Here is a 21786-nt window from a genome sequence, read left to right on the forward strand (position 1 = left end):
AACAAAGAAAAGTGAAAACTCTGCTGCTAAAATGTATTAGTAGAGGGAGAATTTCACATCCAGGCTCAAAGTTAGCCTGGAAATGCGCTCTGATATTATTATATGGACACCCAAAATATTTGGATGAAATTCCTTTGTCAATGTCTGAAATGAATGTAGGATTTGGTATCTCAACCAGAATATTTATAATTGGTGCCAGATTAACATGAAATTCAGAAGGAGCACATGAATGAAACACAATGGAGTTCTTGTTCTCTTCAGTGGTCACATCACATGGTTCAACAGTCTTGCTTTTTACATTTTTTCTGTTGCTCTCTAGTTTGCAAAATGGTTTACTGCAAACAAAACCTGTTGTTTTAAGCCTTGATAACTTCTGATATCATTGAATTTGAAACGAATGCACTGAACATCTATTCAATATCACACAACATTATTTTTCTCCCTCCACTTACGAAACCAGTCAAAAGATTGAGGGTCTCATCTGGACGTTTCTCATTGTATTTTAATATTTTTTCCGAAGATGGGAAAATGGGCAAAAATTTTAGGTAAATCAAGTAACTCTGAACATGATTGATAGCAATGTTTTGCAATAGGATCACAGCCTGAAGGGTGCATACATGCAAACATACACGCACATGATAACACTAAAATTGAAATGTACTACCTTTTGAATCTGAGCCAACAATCCTTCAAATTCTTTTAGGTTCAGTGTTGGTCCACTGTACGACGTACAGCTATTTGCTGCTTTTCCAAGCCAGTAAATTGTGATCAAGACCTGTGTGTAGAAATTATCACGACAACTTCTGATACCCAGTTTCCAATAGCCCATCAATGCCACGGCCACACTAAAATTAGCCAATTTGTAGCAATTTTTTAAATATTGTCAAGCAATCAACAATGCAATATCTAAGGTGAAACAAATCCTATCAATTTGCAGGTCACTGTATATTGGGCAGACCTACCCTTGATACACATATTCACAGGTCTACCTACTTGCTCATTGTCTTGAAGAGAATCAGACTGTACAATAGCACGGAGATAAAATGTTTTGAAAAAGATGAAGCAAAATTCCAAATATTTTGTTTAAACCACAAAACTTTTCTGCAAGCCCGAGTGAGTGGTAAGTTGCCAAGTGACCATTTGCAGTGTGTTCTTCATTGTAGGTTGGAGTGAGGAGATGGGGAGAGGGAAATCATTTTCTACTAGGTTCCCTCTTCATTATTTGGGTTCACTTCAATTATTGCCAGGTTTGCAAACCTTAACAGCAAAATGGATGAGGAAACAGAGGTTGAAAATAAAATAAAGGAACATTAAACAGCCAATAATCCCATTTTCCCACTATTTAGGAAGGGATTAAACACTACCAACTAAATCTAATCTACTAATACCCATGATGCAGGAAACATAGTGACTAAGTGCAGCTCAAGGTAGCAAAATATCTTCATTATCAGGGAGATTGTGCCATACTGCTCATCCATTAAATTTCACCCTCATGCATATATTAAAAACTAAACATAAAAATACAAAATCTATAACCTAACCTTTGATGGATTCAGAATCATACAGCACAGAAACCAGCCCTTTGGCCCAACACATCCCTGATACCCCATCTAAGCTAGCCCCATTTGTCCATGTTTGGCCCATATCTTGCACTAAACTTCATTCCCTCAATATGTAGCGATTCACTGTAAATGGATTGATTGTAACTATGTATTGTTTTTCTACTGACAGGTTAGCACGCAACAAAAAGCTTTTCACTATGCATGACACATGACAATAAACTAAATTGAACTGAACTAATCTCTTTACACCTTTCCTATCCATGTTCAAATGTCTTTTAAATTTTGTTATTTTACTTACCGCAGCTCGTTCCATATACACACCTCCCCATGTGTGAAAAAGCAGCCCGCCAGGTTTATTGTAAATCTTTCTTCTCTCACTTTAAACCTGTGCAATCTGGTTCTTGATTCCCCTATCCAGGGAAAAATATTCTGTGCATTCACCCTCTCTGTTTCCCCTCATGATTTATACGCCTCTACAATATCACTCCTGTACTCCAAGGAATAAACTCCTGGCTTGCCCAATCTTCCCCTTTAGCTTAGACCTTCAAGTCCTGGCAACATCCTCTTCAATCTTCTCTGCATTCTTTTCAGCTTAATGGCACTTTTCCTGTAACAGGGTGACCAAAACTGACCGACAATATTCCATGCGTGGCATCAAAGGACACTTGTACAATAGTTACATAATGTCCCAATTTCTCCACTCCATTCCCTAATTCCCTAACTGATGAAGGCCAAAAGGTTATTGTGACTGTTTGGAATACAATGCTCCTCAAGGCTCAGTGGAGGATAGGGGGGGCATTGTTCTTCACTATTTACATAAACTATTTGGACTTAGAAATCTGGTACATAATTAGTGTTATAGTCCTGCATCATGGAAACAGACCCTTTGGCACAACACATCCATGATGATAAAAATGCCCCATCTGAGCTAGACACATTTGCCCACTATCCCTCTAAACCTTTCCCATCTATGTATCTCTCCAAATGTGTTAAATGTTATCATTGTACTTGCCTCAACTATATGGCAGCTCGTTCCATATACCAATCACCTCAAATTCCCCTAAAGCAGTGTGACCAAAACTTAACACAATACTCCAAGTGCGACCTCACCAAAGCCTTGTACAACTGTAACAACATCCCAACTTCTATACATAATTCCCTAACTGATAAAGGCCAGCATGCCAAAAGGCTACTTCACCCCTCTATCTACCTATGACACCACCTTCAGTGAACTATGCACTCTTAGGTCCCTCTGCTCAACAACACACCTAGGGTCTGCCTTTCACTGTGAAGGTCCCTCCCTGATTTGACTTTGTAGGAATTTGTAGGTCTTCACACTTATCTGAATTAAACTCCATTTCCTATTCTGCAGCCCACTTGCCCAGCTGAGCAAGATCCTATACAATGCATTCAGATAGTATTCAGAATGGATTAAATTCATTTTTTTAATCATCAATCTGCACACAATACCTCACATTAAAAAAGCGAAAACAGGTGTTTAGAAATTTTTGCAAAGTAATTAAAAATAAATAACTGAAATATGACATTTACATAAGTATTCAGACCCTTTGCTATGACATTCAACATTGAGCTTCAGTTCATCCTGTTCCCATTGATTATCCTTGAGATGTTTCTGCAACCTGATTGGAGTCCACTGGTGGTAAATTAAATTGATGGATATGATTTGGAAACACACACACCTGTCCCACAGTTGACAGCGCATGTCAGAGCAAAATCTAAGCCATGAAGATGAAGGAATTGTCCGTAGACCTCTGAAACAAGATTGTGTCGAGACACAGATCTGGGGAAGGGTATAAAACAATTTCTGCAGCATTGCAGGTCCCAATGAGCACAGTGGCCTCCGTCATTCTTAAATGGAAGAACTTTGAAACCACCAGAACTCTTCATAGAGCTGACTGCCCAGCCAAACTGTGCAATCGGGGGAGAAGGACCTTGGTCAGAGAGGTGACCAAGAACCCGATGGTCACTCTGACAGAGCTCCAAAGTTCCTCTGTGGAAATGGGAGAAACTTTCAGAAGGACAACTATATCTGCAGCACTGCACCAATCAGGCCTTTATGGTAGAGTGGCCAGACGGAAGCCACTCCTCAGTAAAAAGCACATGATAGCCCGCTTGGAGTTTGCCGAAAGGCATGAGAAACAAGATTCTCTGGTCTGATGAAACCAAGATTGAACTCTTTGGCCTGAATGCCAGGTCTCACGTCTGGAGGACACCAGGCAACGCTCATCACCTGGCCAATACCATACCTACGGTGAAGCATGGTGGTGGCAGCATCATGCTGTGCAGATGTATTTCAGCGGTACAAACTGGGAGACGATCCAGGACCGAGGGAAAGATGAACGGAGCAAAGTACAGAGAGATCCTTGATGAAAACTTGCTCCATAGCATTCAGGACCTCAAACTGGGGCAGAGGTTCACCTTCCAACAGGACAATGACCCTAAGCACACAGCCAAGACAATGCAGGAGTGGCTTTGTGACAAGTCTGTGAATGTCCTTGAGTGGCCCAGCCAGAGCCCGGACTTGAACCCGATCGAATAACTCTGAAGGGACCTGAAAATAGCTGTGCATCGATGTTCCCCATCCAACCTGACAGCTTGAGAGGATTTGCAGAGAAGAATGGGAGAAATTATCCAAGTACAGGTGTGCCAAGCTTGTAGCGTCATACCCAAGAAGACTTGAGGCTGTAATCGCTGCCAAAGGTGCCTCAACAAAGTACTGAGTAAAGGGTCTGAATACTTATGTAAATGTGATATTTTAGTTATTTATTTTTAATTAATTTGCAAAAATTTCTAAACACCTGTTTTCACTTTTAAATTATGGGGTATTGTGTGTAGATTGACGATAAAAAAAAATGAATTTAATCCATTTTAGAATAAGGCTGTAACGTAAAAAAATGTGGAAGGGTTTGCATACTTTCTGAATGCACTGTAAATCTTGATAATCATTTTCATTATCTATGCTAACACCTATTTTAGTATCATCTGCAAATTTACTAATCATTCCTTATACATTCTCATCCAAATTATTGATATCAATGACAAGCGGCAAGAGTCCCCGAGGAACACCACTAGTCACAGGCCTCTAATCCAAAACACAAGTTTCCACCACCATTCTCTGCTTCCTACTATGAAGCCAATTCTGTATCCAGTTAGCTAGCCCTCCCTGGATTCCATGTGATCTAACCATTAAGAGCAGCCTACCTCGTGCAACCTAATCAAATGCCATGCTGAAGTCCATATAGACTACATCTACAGCCCTGCCGTCATCAACCTTCTTAGTTAGTTCTTCAAAACTCACCAATTTAGAGGATAAGATTAATATACTGCAACCAAGTTAGTGGACCTACAGAGTGGCTATACAAATTGGTGTAGGTACTCCCACAGTGCTAACAGGCAGTTCTGAAATTTGGACCCAGTAACAATTAATCCCACAGCATATCAATTACAGTATTGATGTCAAATGTAGTCATTTTCACAGCTCTGGAATTTAGCTCTCTGTATAATTGTATTGATACTACCTTTATTTCCAAACTCCAACCCTATTACTATAAATCGATTGACCGAAGAGCCCATTTCTACGTAGTAGCTCTTTCTGCCTCTATAACTCAAATTACACTGTACCAATAAACTGACCCTGAAACCTAATTTGCTTTCCTAACCACTTGCTTCACCTGTCATAACTCCCTCTGTATTTCACTCATCCAAACTTATTCCATTTACATAATAGTCTACCTTTAGACCTCTCTTAACAAAACATATCACTTCACATTTTCCCACTAACTCTCAGTTTTCTATGCAATAATCAGTTCAATCGATGCTCACAAACCTTTCCGAATACCACAAGCTCTTGTCTTGTGCACTAGCCTTTTATGTGACACCTTTCAAATGCCTTCTGAAAATCTAAATGTACTACAAAAAGATGTTCTCCTCTGTTGACTATGCCTCAAGAGTCAAGATTGTTTAATTGTCTTATGTACCAGCAAAGGAATAATGAAACTCTTACTTGCTGCAGCTTTACAGGCTTGTTATATTTTCAAAAAACTCTAACAAATTTGTCAAACATGATTAACCTTTCATAAAATCATTTTGATTCCATTACACATCTCTAAATGGCAGTATTGTTTTCTTGGTTATAGACTCCAGCATGATCTTAATCTAACAGACTTAAATTTGTTTATATTTTGTCTTCATCCCTTCTTGAAACACGCAGTCACATTTACAGTTTCCAATCCACTGGAACCATCCTGAACTTAATGTGTCTTGAAAAATTTCAACCAATGGCTCTAGTAATTCTACAGCTCATTCCTTTAAAATCAGGCCATGGGGACAGAATGACTTTTCTATGTTTAGTGCATAAGTTTTTCCAATTTCACATCCCTCCTTATGGTGATCATTGACATAAAGTGTGAACAGGAGACTCAAGCCCTGATAGCTGTGGAATCCCATGAACCCGCCTAGCACGCTGAGAAAGCTTTGTTTATTCCTACTCTTTTCTTGCTACCTTTAAATCAGCTCAGTCCAATCTTCTTGATTAACCCTGTTCACCAAGTTCCCAATATGACCCTGTCAAAAGCATTTTCAAAATCCAAATATATCGTCCACTCGTTGTCCCCCATCTAATCCACCGGGCACATCTTCAAAGAGCTCCAGTAGATCAGACAAACATAATTTCCCTTTAATAAGCTCATAGTAACTCTTTTCCATCTTTATCATTATTTAAAATATCTTAAATCATACTCGTTATTATAGATTTCCGAAATGAAAATCACTAAAAGTGCATCAGAACCAAAACAAACAAGACATGGATCAATTTATAGGAACCACAGAATAAAATAACTAATGTTAAATTCAGAACCACAATTGGATTGTGATGAATCTATATCAATGTTATCCAGCCCCAAAACTGGTTAAAAAAATTACCACTGGATAACATTGGCATCATGAAAGTACTTCTACTTGGATGAAAAAGAGCAGAATAAGGGGCTATTATAAGGTATAATTTGGGTATAAATGGTACAGTGGGAAAGGAAATGGTACAGTGGAAATCAACATTTTAGAAGTGTTGATAACAACACTAGAACTGAGAGAATGTATAATTCAAGAAATCTTGAAAAGGTTGGGGATCATTAAGCTTAAAAACTGTGGAATGACCAGATGGAGATTTCTATTTTTTTGGGGGGACTGGATAACATTGGTATAGTGAAAGTACTTCCACTTGGATGAGAAAGAGCAGAATATGGGGATATAATTATAAGGTCAAGTGGAAACAAAATAGGCTCCTTATACAATCTTGCCCTTCCTCCCAGATGTTAAATATATATATTGCAATTATAGTATGATGAATACAGAAGAGCAATGACATAGCTTGCAATCACATGGGCATAGATTTGTTGCACATAGTCATAAATTAAGTTTTCCCTTTATTTTGATACAAGAAATCCATGAAGATTCTGTGTTAAAAGATACTTGCATTTTTCATTTTCCGGCTGCACTCTGGTACTCTGAAATAATAAAAAGGGTAAATAGATTAATTAATACATGCAGTATTTTAACAGCATGTAACACAGAAGCTATATTCATATTCCATTTACTAAGAGACAGTATGCAGAGTTAAAAGTACAAACTGTTCCCAGGGATACTGTCTTGTCTGCTGCAGCTGGTATTCTGGTGTTAAATGTACTTTATCCAGGAGAAACCTGTTTGCTAAGACTGCAGTTAGATTGTCGAACTTGCTACCACATTTGGCAAATTCATTCAATGAATTTCAAGAGAAGCTGAAGGAATACATGTGGGAGAATAGAATACATTAATGAGGGAGCGCAGCTGATAGAGTTGCTGCCTCATGGCTCCAGCATCCCAGGTTCAATCTTGACTTCCTTTGCTGTTTGTGTGAAAATGCAAATTTTCCTCATGGGTTTCCCTCAAGTATTCACCCACATCCCAAGGACACTCCGGTCCGTATGCTCTTGAGCCATTGCAAATTGCCCCTCGTGTAGGTGAGTCATCGAAACTGGGGGAAGTTGATGGGAAAGTTTGGGGAATAAAATGTTTACAAAGCCCTTAACGGGCTTGCCCCCCCACATATCAAAAATCTTCTAACCAACCATTCTACCTCCAGGTCCCTCAGGTCGGCCAACTTGGGGCTACTGACGATCCCGCGGTCTAGGTTTAAGATCGGGGTGACCGCACTTTTGTGGTTGCAGCACCTAAATTGTGGAATAGCATCCCTCACATCATCAGAACAGCCCCCACCATCGACTTCTTTAAGTCACGACTCAAAACCTATTTCTACTCCCAAGCGTTTTTGAGCCCCTCTGATGGGGCACTGTAAACATTTTATGTATATATTTTAGGTCTGTCTACAGGGCTCGAAATCAGCAGTTGCCCGGTTGCCAATGGCAACCAACAGTCCCGCCGGGCAACCTAAAAGCCGTGCCATTTTGCCCGGCTTGGCAAGCGCCCGGGACACCTATTGTTTAATTCTGAGCGGGCCCCCTCTCTCTCTCTCCGTCTCCGCCCGCCATCCATATCGGTGTCCAGGCCACCGGGTCTCCACTCTCTTCTCATCCACCGGCACAGCAGGCCGCCTTAGACATGCGCACTGCCACGGCCTTCCATCTTCCCCCTCCATATGCGCACAACCACAGCCAGCACCAAAGATCCTATAGCGAGGATCTTTGGCCAGCGCATCATCGGCCGTGGTTGTTCGCACGTGCCGCCCTGCTAAAGATTGGCGTCAGCCACTTTCTCCCTCTCTTTGCATTGTGGGAGATCTGGCCGCCATTGCTGTCCGGTCTCCGCCTCGCCGCGACCGCTGAAAACCAACGCAGAATCACTCGCTGGAGCTGGAGTAACTGCCTGGAGTAACTCTTGCTTCTTGGTTTCCTGGTCCTCCAAAAATATTCCAAGTGGAATTTAAACAGTAGTGGACCCACCACCACCAATCTCCAAACTCTGAAAAATAACAGCCTATTGCAATTTATCTGTATTACATATTCTGTTGTGCTGCAGCAAGCAAGAATTTCATTGTCCTACCTGGGACACATGACAATAAAACTCTCTTGTCTCTTGACTTGGAGTTAAACAAAAAAGGGTTCTTGGGGAAAAAAAGAGCTACCTTAAATTTAATTGTGTCTGGTTGGGTACCTATAGTAGGGTGAAGACTATTTCATGCTTTAATTGTGCGGGGGAACTCCATGGAGCAGTCAACATCTCTGGATAGAAGAAATTGGGTGACGTTTCGGGTAGAGGCCCTTCTTTAGATTTCCTCTGGTTTTAGTGTTTTTAATTTAATTTAAAGATACAGCGTGGAAACAGGCCCTTCGGCCCACCAAGTCCACGCCGACCACCGATCAACCGTACCCTAGTTCTATCCCACACATTAGCGACGTAAGTCTAGAATCAAGAGTGATTTATTCTCTCACGTCCCAGTCAGAACAATGAAATCCTTACTTGCAGCAGCACAACAGAATATGTAAACATAGTACTCTGTAAACAATGTTATAAACGAGAAAACAAAACAGTGCATTATATATGAATATATAACTATACCCACACACACATACAATTTCCCTCCTGGGATTAATAAAGTTCTATCGTAAAGTATCGTGCATGTAGGAAGGAACTGCAGATGCTGGTTTAAATTGAAGATAGACACAAAAAGCTGGAGTAACTCAACAGGTCAGACAGAATCTCTGGACAAAAGGAAAATATTACGTTTTGGGTTGGGTCTGACAAAGGTTCCTGCACACCTTTGGAATGTGGAAGGAAAGAGCACCCAGAGAAAACCCATGCGATCAAAAGGAAAAGGAGAAAACTCCATACAGACAGCAGCCATATTCAGGACCAATTCCAGGGTCTCTGGCAATTTTAGGCAGCAACTTTATGGCCAATGTACTGCCCCATAGTCTTGAACTGAATTAAAACATACAGTAGCTGTAAAGGGGGACATGACGTCACTTAGAGATTTAAGACTGAAAATGGATAGTTTCTTTTTTTTAGTAACCAAAGTTATCGACGTATAATTTTTTGTGTGTTGGAAAATAAAATATAGTGGCACAGCTGGTAGACTTGCTGCCTCACACGCCAGAGATCTGTGTTCGATCCTGTCCTCGGGCACTGTCTGTGTTGAATTTGCACATTCTCCCTGCAAGCGTGTGGGTTTCCTCCCACATCCCAAAGATGCATTGGCTTTGTAGGTTAACTTGTCTGTAAAATTGCCCCTAATGTGTAGGGAGTGGGTGAGGAAAGTGGGATAACAGAACTTGTGTGAATGGGCAGACAAAAATGATGGAGAAACTCAGCGGGTGAGGCAGCATCTATGGAGCAAAGGAAATAGGCGACGTTTCGGGTCGAGACCCTTCTTCAGACTGATGTGAGGGTGCGGGGGGTGGGAAGAAGAAAGGAAGATGCAGAGACAGTGGGCTGAGGGAGAGCTGGGAAGCAGAGGAGAAAGCAGGGACTAACTGAAATTGGAGAAGTCAATTTTCATACCGCTGGGGTGTAAACTGTCCAAGCAAAATATGAGGTGCTGCTCCTCCAATTTACAATGGGCCTCACTCTGGCCATGGAGGAGGCCCAAGAAAGAAAGGTCGGATTTGGAATGGGAGGAGGAGTTAAAATGCTGAGCCACAGGGAAATTAGGTTGGTCTCACCGATGTAGAGCAGTTGACACCTAGAGCAGTGGATGCAATAGATGAGGTTGGAGGAGGTGCAGGAGAACCTCTGCCGCACCTGGAAAAATGGCTTGGGTCCTTGAATGGAATCAAGTGGGGAGGTAAAGCGACAAGTGTAGCATTTCCTGCGGTTGCAAGGGAAAGTGCCAGGAGAAGGGGTGGTTTGGATGGGAAGGGACAAATTGACCAGGGAGTTACGGAGGGAGAGCTCTGCGGAAAGCCGACAGGGAAGGCTGGAAAAAAATCAGCGGGTGAGGCAGCATCTATGGAGCAAAGGAATAGGCGACGTTTCGGGCCGAGACCCTTCTTCAGACTGATGTCGGGAAGGGGTCGGGAAAAAGAAAGAAAATGGCGGAGATAGTAGGCTGTGGGAGAGCTGGGAATGGGAGGGGAAGGAGGGAGAAAGCAAGGACTACCTGAAATTGGATAAGCCAATGTTCATACTGCTGGGGTGTAAACTACCCAAGCAAAATATGAGGTGCTCCTCCTCCAATTTGCTGTGGGCCTCACTCTGGCCATGGAGGAGGCTCAGGACAGAAAGGTCGGATTCGGAAGGGGTTGAAGTGCTGAGCCACTGGGAGATCAGGTTGGTTATTGCGAACTGAGTAGAGGTGCTGTGCGAAGTGATCGCCAAGTCTGCACTTGGTTTCACTGAGGTTGATAATACGCTGAATAATCCAACCAGAATTTTGTTTGGAAGTGACAGACAGGTGGACAGAGGGGGTGGGGTAGCTCGGTTGGTGAGGAATGAAATTCAGTCCCTTGCAAGGGGTGACATTGAAACAGGAGATGTGGAGTCAGTATGGATAGAACTAAGGAATTGTATGGGTAAAAATACCCTAATGGGACTTACCTACAGGCCCCCAAACAGTAGCCTGGATATAGGGTGCAAATTGAATCAAGAGTTAAAATTGGCAAGTACACAAAAATACTGAAGAAAGTCAACGGGTGCAGCAACATCCATGGAGCGAAGGAGATAGGCAACGTTAAAATTGGCATGTCATAAAGGTAATGCTGTGGTTGTTATGGGAGATTTCAACATGCAGATATATTGTGAAAATCAGGTTGGTACTGGACTCCAAGAAAGGGAGTTTGTGGAGTGCTTCTTGCGATGAATTCTTAGAGCAGTTTGTATTGGAGCCTACCAGGGAGAAAGCAATTCTGGATTTAGTGTTATGTAATGAACCGGATTTGATAAGGGAACTTGAGATAAAGGAGCCATTAGGAGGTAGTGACCATAATATGGTAAGTTTTAATCTACAATTTGAGATGGAGAAGGGTAAATCGGAGATGTCAGTGTTACAGTTGAACAAAAGGGACTATGGAGCCATGAGGGAGGAGCTGGCCAAAGTTGACTGGAAAGATACACTACCAGGGATGACAGTGGAACAACAATGGAAGATATTTCTGGGAATAATATAGCAGGTGCAGGATCCGTTCATTCCAAAGAGGAAGAAAGATTCCAAGGGGAGTAAGGGACGACCATGGCTGACAAGGAAAGTCAGGGACAGTATAAAAATAAAAGAGAAGAAGTACAACGCAGCAAAGATGAGCGGGAAGCAAGAGGATTGGGTAATGTTTAAAGAGCAACAGAAGATAACTAAAAAGACAATACGGGGACATAAGATGAGGTACGAAGGTTAGCTAGCCAAGAAAATAAAGGAGGATAGTGAAAGCTTCTTTAGGTATGTGAAGAGGAAAAAAATAGTTAAGACCAAAGTTGGACACTTGAAGACTGAAAATGGGTAATTTATTATGGGGTACAAGGCAATGACAGATGAGTTGAACAGGTACTTTGGATCCGTCTTCACTAAGGAGGACATGAACAATCTTCCTGATATAATAGTGGCCAGGGGATCTGGGGTGACAGAGGAACTGAAGGAAATCCACATTAGGCAGGAAATGGTGTTGGGTAGACTGATGGGACTGAAGGCTGATAAATCCCCAGGGCCTGATGGTCTGCATCCTGTGGATTGGATGGTAGCTAATGTTATCCCACTTTTACAAAATGTTTAAGGAAGAATTGCAGATGCTGGAAAAATCGAAGGTAGACAATAATGCTGGAGACACTCGGCAGGTGATGCAGCATCCATGGAGTGAAGAAATAGATGATGTTTCGGGTCGACATCCTTCTTGAGGGGAAGGGGGGAGAAAGCAAGGATTACCTGAAATTGGAGAAGTCAATGTTCATACCGCTGGGGCGTAAACTACCCAAGCAAAATATTAGTTGCTGCTTCTCCAATTTGCAGTGGGACTCACTCTGGCCATGAAGGAGGCCCAGGACAGAAAGGTTGGATATGGAATGGGAGGGGTAGTTGAAGTGCTGAGCCACCGGGAGATCAGATTGGTTAATGCGAACTGTGCGGAGGTGATGGGTGAAGCGATCGCCAAGCCTACGCTTGGTCTCACCGATGTAGAGTAGTTGACACCTAGAGCAGTGGATGCAATAGATGAGCTTGGAAGAGGTGCAGGTGAACCTCTGCCTCACCTGGAAAGACTGCTTGGATCTTTGGATGGAGTTGAGGGGGGAGGTAAAGCGACAAGTGTAGCATTTCCTGAGGTTGCAAGGGAAAGTACCAGGGGAGAGGGTGGTTTGGATGGGAAGGGACGAATTGACCAGGGAGTTGCGGAGGGAGTGGTCTCTGCGGAAAGCCAAAATGGGAGGAGATGGGAAGATGTGGCCAGTGGTGGGATCCCGTTGGAGGTGGCGAAAATGTCAGAGGATTATCTGGTGTATGTGGCGGCTGGTCGGGTGGGAGGTGAGGACAAGGGGGATTCTGTCCTTGTTATGAGCGGGGGGGATGGGGATTGGGAGCGGAGCTACGGGATATAGAAGAGACTCTGGTGTGAGCCTTATCTATACTCGAAGAGGGGAACCTTCTCAGATTGGAGGAAATAATCTTCATATGTGTATTGGCATATTGTGGAAGTAACACAGTCAAGTAGACAGTTTGCTTGGAGTTTAGGCCTCCTTCCCAAGGAAGGATGTGCTGGACATTGAGGTAATGCTATGAAGGCTCACCAGATTGATCCCGGGATAACAGCAATATGTGGAGAGACAGATCAACTGGGGTTTTATTCCCTCATGTTTAGATGAATGAGAGGCAACCTGAATGAAATGTGCAAAATTCTGACATGTTTCCTTCAGCTGTTTGTTTCCCTTGGTGGTGATGGATACGGAGAAGGGGAGGGGGGGGGGGGGGGGGGGTGTTATTCTGGGATGCCAGAAACCAACTGTTGTGCCTTCCTGAGGTGTCGTGGGCCAAACTCAACAGAACACCAATGAAGAGAGGTGTCCTCTTGATAACTCTAATGATATACTTGTATCTACAGGATTAGGGTTTTTTTTTAAGATCTAATTAATATGTTGGTAGTTGTTTTGTTTTTGTTTTTTGCATATGGAGTCATTTATTGGTGCATTTAGTTAGATAATACTTTGGCTTTGGGCTTGGTTTTCATAGTTGAATATTTATCCATGAGTTATAGCACAAACATTTTGTATTTTAATTGTAATTTAACAGGACAAAACATTTAGGACTGAGATGAGGAGAAATCTACAGACAGAGAGTGGCAAGCCTATAGATTTTTGGACTGCACAAGATGTTGTTGGCCAAGTCACTGACTATAAATATGTCGGTAATTTTTTAGACACAAATGCATCAAAGTGTTTGGGAAGAGTGTGGAAATTTGATATTGATAAAAGTGTTCAGGCATTATGAAGTTGGATGGTGGAGCAGGTTAAGGGCTAATTGGCCCTATCCTGCTCCTATTTGTTTCCCTATGTTACAGGTACTAATATCTTTTCACTCTCTGAGGTTGACATAAAATGGGACAAAGGTTGATAGTTTTCCCTGTTTCATCTAATAGCACTGAAGCAATTGCAGTGCTCTCGCACTACCTCTGCTGTGATTAACTGGCTCTTGATGGATAGCAAACACAAGTTTGGTTGGTTTTTTTTAATGGACATCTGTAACATGTGTTGTGTAGTAGGGATTGCTGCGGAGGCTTTTGTTGTTTGTAATATACATAAATTACTTGGATGTAATGTAGAAGTATGATTAGTGAATTGCAGAAGATGTCCCTCTTAAATTTCACTCCCCTTACCTTGAGCCTATGTCCTCTAGTTTTAGAGTTCTCTACCATGGGAAAATGACTGAGTGTTCACTTTATCCACACCCCTCATAATTTTGTATACTTCAATAAGGCCATTCTGAGCATCCTACATTTCAAATAAATAAGTCCCAGCCTATGCAACCTCTGGCTGTAACTCAAGTCTGAAAGTCCCAGTAACATCCTGCGCCAGATCCAATGTAATGGAATCCTCACCATGACTGGATGACCAGAACCTCTCCCAGTACTACAAGTCTTACCAACAACTTGGACAACAGTATCACGATGTTCCAACTGTTGCACTCAATACCATACCCAATGAGGGCAAGCATGCCAATTGCCTTCCTCATCACATTTTCCACCTGACTTGCACTTTCAGGGAACTATGCACCTGTACTCCTAGATCTCTCTGTTCTTCAACACTCTCCAGGGCATTACTATTTACCATCTAAGTCTTGCCCTGGTTGGACATACCAAAGAGCAACACCTCAAGGTTTTCAGAGTTAAATTCCAATATTTTAAATGTATTAAATTAGGAGCGGCATAAGTAGGATAGATAGTCAGATTTATTTTCTCAGGACAGGAAGTCAAGAATTGGAGGGCGCAGGTTTAAGGTGAGGGGAATTTAATGGTGATCTTAGAGATACGTTTTTCATGCAGAGAGCGATGAATATCTGAAATGAGCAGGCAGAAAAGGTAGCGGAGACAGGAAAATGGCAACATTTACCAGGTACTTGGATAGGAAAGGCACACAAGTATACAGTATGGGCCAAATGAGAAAAAAATGGGATGAATGTAGATAGGATTCTATGAGTATGGATAACTTGGGCTGAGAGAACCTGTTTCTATGCAGTGTCCTTCGATGACTAAATGATTTTCACATCTCCGTAGGATGTCCGAGGGTTCATGAACCAACAGGTCACTGGAAAATGATTGCAGTCTTTAACAAAAAAAGGAGTAACACCTGATTTTATAACCAATTACTTCAAAAATGTTATATAAAATGTAAATGGGAATGCGATATCAAATATGCTGGTTTTTTGTTGTTTGTTAAAATTGGTACAGGGTGATATTTTAGCTCCGATTAAAGTGGGTTTGAGATCTTTCATGTCTGTATTTCTACATAGTCTCCTGTGCTTTGCAAGATATGGATTATTCTTGATATAACTTTTATCTAGTGTGCACTCAGTGTTTTGTGTTAGTAGCAAAGCTGTAATTCACTGCATTTACCCTAACTGTCATCTCCCACCATAGTCTGAAACCATTCGCTGCCAGTGCAATAATGAGGTTATCTGGCATCCTCCCAGGGGAATGCTTGCAGTGTGATTAATGTCAAACTGCATCCTTTATTTTGAGCCAGTTAACAGAAAGGCTAAATAGATTAATGAGGCATTCTAGATCAATTATGTAACAACCATTTTTTCTGTTTTGCCTACTGTCATTGTTTCATTAATAACTATATTTCATGATAAAGGACATTTAACTAACCCCAATTTCTTCAATACCATTCAACACCAAGCTTCCACAACAACGGTGCAATGATGAAGGCACAGCTCCTGATCCTCACTAAAATCCTCACCAGGCCTGTAGTTGGATGAGCACCTTCGATTCCCGTTGTTCAGTGTGGGCAGCATGCCTTGAGAGAATTGAGCTTGGCTGATCTGATCAATCTGAAGAAGGGTCTCGACCCGAAATGTCACCTATCACATGTTCTCCGAGGATGCAGTCTGAACCGCCTGAGTTCCTCCTGCAGTTTGTGTCTTTTTTTTTGTTCTTGTCCAATGTTGCGAGGTTGTGATACTTTACACAAGTCCACACATTCATCGTGTCATTCTGCTACAGTCATGCAGAATTTTTGGTAATGTTTATTGTGGTACACTCACTCTTTTTTTCTATGCAATTGAGTGTTGATGTTTATATTTTGTTGAGAAATTGGTATCCCAATTTGAGTCGTATTTTTCTACACTTGATTTATCCCACAAACACCTCAAATCAGATTAGCTCTTCTCTGAAACTGGTAGGAATGAGAAGCCCTTGCTTAACCTGTGGAATTACGACCTCTGAGCCTTCTAAAATATCCTACAGTCAATAAAATGTGTTTGAAATGCAGTCAATGTTGTAATGTAGAAAACATGGCAAGTAATTTGCCCAGAGTTTGGTCTCACAACCCACAATTACAATAAAAAGCTTTGAGGAATACATTTTGGCCAGGTGCAGTGGGAATATCAAAAACAAACTACTTGCAGATGATGGAAAAGTTTTGATGAAAGGTCACGTTGTCTAACCTACTGAGTACTTCTCAACATTCTTTTCTCACTCCTGGGAGAATGCCTTTGTTTCTCTTCAAAATAACGGAACAGCTGGGTTCATGGTATAACTTGGCTCTTGAAAAGCCACATCTTAATGGCACAGAACTCCACCAATTGTGCAGCCTAACTTGTTATTATCTTAGACATGGAATGTTGATCTCCAATCTGCTGTGACCAGAGACAGTAGTACTACACAAAGCTAAAGTAGAGCTTCCATCTGTGCTTAGCTATACTATTCATGTCATATACTGTATAACCAGAGAACATACTCTATCCTATATCAGAATCTTACAGAATCACATTTGAAACTTGATGAACCGTTTCAATTAAACAAAATACACATGAACAAAAAGACTTAAAAGAGACAAACTAAGCTGAGGATGGACACAAAAAGCTGGAGTAACTCAGCGGGGCAGGCAGCATCTCTGGAGAGAAGGAATGAGTGGCGTTTCGGGTCGAGACTCTTCATCAGACACCCGAATTACAGGTACCCACAGTCAATCTACCAATGAGTTACTCCAGCTTTTGGTGTCTATCTTTGGTTTAACCCAGCATCTGCAGTTCTTTCCTACACAAACTAAACTGAGCTTACGGGCCAGCACAGCACTTAAGGTACAGATCCATCGTTGGTATAATACACTGATCCATTGTTGGTAAAATACACTGATGGGATTGATGCAGTGATGAGAGTTGATTAAGTTCAAGTCTTATCAGAAAATAAATGAATGTTGTGGAAACTACACATACTGCAATCAGTAACAAAATCAGTATACAAAATCAGGAGAGGAATAGGTCATGTAGACACACGGAGTCTCTTGACCAGAGTAGGGGAATCAAGAACCAGTGGACATAGGTTTAAGGTGAGGGGGGAAAGATTTAATAGGGATAAACTGAGGGGTAACTTTTTCCATACAGAAGGTGGTGGGTGTATGGAAAATGTTCCTGCTGGAGGAGGTATTTGGGGCAAGTAGTATTGCAACGTTTAAGAAACATTTGGACAAGTACATGGATAGGCCAGGTTTGGAGGGATATGGACCAAAAGCAGGCAATTGGGATTAGTGTAGCTGGGACATAAAATGCTGGAGTAACTCAGCGGGACAGGCAGCATCTTTGGAGAGAAGGAAGTTGGGACATTTTGACTGGTGAGGGCAAGTTGGGCTGAAGGTCCAGTTTCCACACTGTATGAATCTATGAGTAACATCCTTTTGAAATATCTTCTTGTAATATAGGAAACGTGACAGGCAATTTGCTCAGGCCAACCATATACCGCTGCAATTCGATAACTCAATTCTTTCTATTCTTTGTTTCATGGGAAATTAAGACATGAAGCCGTGACTGGATGTTAGATCTTATACCACCAAGGTGGAGATGTTCCTATTCAGGAAATATTCCTTTTAAGTGACACTTGTAAAATGCATTGTGAGATGGGATGACAGAATCGGGAATTCCATGGAAATGGTATGTATGGTAGAGAACAGCATTCCTAGGTATTGGAACTAGTCATAGGAAATAACTCCATGATTTACTTTTAATTAATTTTAAGCAAATACTTTCTGATTAGTAGTGAGGGTGGGGGTGTGGGATTCTAGGCTACTGCCATATTGTTTGACTGCGTGGAAGAGCCGGAGGTTAATTGCCTGGTTAAAAGACCACAAGAGATTGAAGAATGTGAGGAAGAGATAACACTTCATAATGCCAGCTGCACAAATAGTAGAGGTGAAATTGGCCAGGATTGTGGACTTTAGTTTCCGTGATGTGTCTTTTGAAACTAAAACTTCAGGGTGAACATCTCACGCAATCCTATTTGAGCCAATATAAATAGTAAATCTTTAGAGAGTCATACAAAATAAATAGTGTGTATCTCAACGGTGTGGGTACCATGTAAAGCACTGAAAATATCTAACGTGGACAAATAGCACGTAGTGATGAGTATACGAAAGGAAGAAGGAATTAACAGGGTGAAAGAGTAGATAATTATTCAGGCTTATTATGCATGCCCTTTTAAGGAGTAGGGATAAAACTACAAATGTTGGGGGGACCGTTTGCAACATCCTTTTATTATGAGGATGTTGCAAAGGGTCAGCCAACATCTGTGGAGGAAATGGGCATGTAATGTTTTGGGTCAGGATCCTTTTTTAGACTGGAGTGATATTCACAACGCTGATAAATTGGGAATAGTGGCTGAGGGAAAGTTGTTGTTAATAATAATCATAGATAGCCATAGTCATACATGGAGACAGACACTTCAGCCTAACGTGCCCATGCTGACCAACATGCCCCATCTACACTAATCCCATAACTCTTGGTCCATAACTCACTAAACCCGTCCTATCTATGTACTAGTCCAATTGTCTCTTAAATGTTAAAATAGTACCTGCCTCAACTACCTCTTCCGGCAGCTCGTGTTAAAATATTATCCCTCAGATTCCTATTAAATCTTTCCTCTCTCACCTTAAACCTATGCCTTCTGGTTCTCGATTCCCCTACTCTGGGCAACAGATTTGGTGCATTTACCTGATCTATTTCTCTCACGATTTTACACACCTCTATAGGATTGCCCCTCATCTTCCTGCGCTCCAATGAATGAAATTCTAGCCTGCTCAACCTCTTCCTATAGCTCAGGCCCTCGAGTCCTCACAACATCCTCGTAAATTTTCACTGCACTCTTTCCAGCTTAACAACAAGATGATGATGTCCATAGACCACCAGGGGAGATGGCAGCCCTGCCTGTTCATTTTTTTCTTTCCTTTTGTTATTTTTTAGTTTGTTAAAAGTTGGTTTTAATGTTCTTCGGTTTGTTTTATGTGGGGGGATGGGGGAGGGGATCAGGGGAAACTTTATTTCAAGTTCTTACCTTCCCGGAGATGTGATCAATTTTCGGATCCCATTCTCCGGGCTCTGCGGCCTAACATCGCTGGAGCTGGGAGAGTCCTCGGACTGTTGTGAGCCCACCGCGGGGCGCGGACTTAACATCGGAGTGGACCCCTTGCCTGGGATCGCTCCCACCGCGACCACTGCGGACTTACCATCAAGGGCTCGCAGTCTCGGGAGAGGCTAGTCGGGAGCTCCAACATCGCAGAAGGTTCGACCAGCCCCGACACGAGGTTTGATCGCACGGCGCAGGGGAGCTGACATCCCCCCGATGCAGGAGCTGAACGCCTCGATGCGGAGGGCCCGAACGCCGCCGGTTACGGGAATCAAGACCATCCCGTCAACGGAGGGCTCGAGGCCCCCGACCGAGAAAAAACAAAAGGAAGGATGAACTTTATTTTGCCTTCCATCACAGTGAGGAATGTGGAGGAGTCACTTTGGTGGAAGTTCATGGTAAAATGTGTTTCTGAGTGATTTGTTGCTTTTAATTCTATGACTGACCTGGCCAATGAAATTCCTCGTATGTTGCAAAACATACTTGGCGAATAAGGTGTGATTCTGATTCTGATTCGGATGTCGCCATCAAAATGGATCTTTCAACATGTTGGAATCTATGTTGGTAGGAAATCAAGGCAGCAGATGGTGCTTATCTGAGAAGCAATCACAGCAGGAGTTGGGGTACAATAGTGAGATAAAATATGGTCAGGTGAAGAGGCATCCTCTGTCACCTTCGATAACATAAATATTGTGGCACATTCCACTTCTGAAACGTTGGTCCATTGTAATCAAACGTTTGCAAGGTGGTGAGGAAGGTGTATTTCTAGTTTGCTGCAATCAGCAGTAAACATGTCGCTGTGGACAAATGATATGGGGGAGGAAGAATGACCTGATAGCGCTGGGTAAGAGGAGCACGTGCAGAGGAGGGTGGGATGAGAGGAGATAATCGGGTGTGCGTAGGTTGAGGAGAATGAATGCTATCGTCGAGCGAGTGAGTGAGGAGTTGGGAAGATGGGTGGGTGGTGAAAAGAGATCGGTTCTTCGAGCCAGCACCACCATTCCATATGATTATGGCTGATCATCTAAAATCAGTATCCCATTCCTCCCTCAATAGCAATAATGTCCTTCCTCAAATTAGGAGTCCAAAATGGCACACAATACTCCAGGCGTGGCCTCACTAGGGCCCTGTACAACTGCAGTAGGACCTCCTTGCTCCTATACTCAAATCCTCTCGCAGGATCCGGAGGGAGGGAAATTGGGAAAAGTTCAGAGAGGGATTTGGGTACTATCCATGGGACCATGAAGATGGGTCAGGGTAGGGAGGAACATGGGAGAAATTAATCCACAAGAATGGAAAGTTAAAGAAGGAGTACACTTCGAAATCCATTGATGCTTTGACTCCCTGGAGATCGTCCTGGCAGTATCTGGCTCTTCAATTAACATTGAAACATGCCTTTCCCTCTAGGTCTATTTAGCTGTTTACGGGTCATACTCATATCACAATGATAAAGTGCCTCTATATGTACAGAGGATCCAGGTCAACATCCACTGCACATAAAGTGCAAATTATATCTATCGTTGGGTTTAGTATTTTAAGGTTTTAGATCTACAGTACGGAAATGGGCCTTTTGGCCCACATGGGGCCTTCAGTCCATGCCGACCTTCGATCACCCTATCGCCTTAGTTCAATGTTACCCCACTTTCTCATCCAATCCCAATACATTAGGGGCAATTTTATACAGAGCAATTAATCTACAAACCCACTATTTGTGTGGTTCATTTGTAAAACAATGGACTCTATGAGGGAATGACTGGGTTGAAATATTTGGATACTTAATCTTGAATCAATTAATTATCCTTAAATGAAAGAATAAAACAATGAACCTAGTGTGGGAGTACATTGCATATAAAACGATAATCATAACAGGTGCATTATGTTAATTAAAGTAGATTGAGTGTATCCCGAGGCCACTTTAAATCAGTGCTTTCCATCTGTTTAACCCATGCATGACAAATACATGTTTAGTTCACACAGGGAGATTAAATCAAGGTTCAGTAAGACCAGAAGAAGCAGAGTATATATGCTGCAGGAGGGGTTGCTCTGATCAAAGAATCATAAATACATTCAAGAAAACCAAATTTACAGTGTTGTTGCAGGCAGCATCTAATTATCATCATATTCCTACGATAATTCCTGCATAGAATTTAGTTTATACAGTGGTGAAATTATTATTATAAAGC

At 42.1% G+C, this 21786-nt stretch overlaps 1 protein-coding gene across 8 annotated transcripts in view; it reads right to left on the bottom strand.

The window, feature by feature from the left end:
* limch1a (LIM and calponin homology domains 1a) overlaps window positions 1-21786 on the bottom strand; it is a 341909-nt gene that overhangs the window by 105544 nt on the left and 214579 nt on the right. For all 8 annotated transcript variants that reach the window (XM_055637033.1, XM_055637023.1, XM_055637013.1 and 5 more), the window contains exons 5-6: window positions 7054-7084; window positions 665-775 (exon numbers count right to left, since the gene is read on the bottom strand). In XM_055637033.1, the coding sequence (XP_055493008.1) occupies window positions 665-775; window positions 7054-7084 (142 nt within the window). The remainder of the gene's footprint in view (window positions 1-664; window positions 776-7053; window positions 7085-21786) is intronic.

Source organism: Leucoraja erinacea, chromosome 1 (genome assembly GCF_028641065.1).
Source record: "Leucoraja erinacea ecotype New England chromosome 1, Leri_hhj_1, whole genome shotgun sequence".
NCBI classification, from domain to species: Eukaryota; Metazoa; Chordata; class Chondrichthyes; order Rajiformes; family Rajidae; genus Leucoraja; species Leucoraja erinaceus.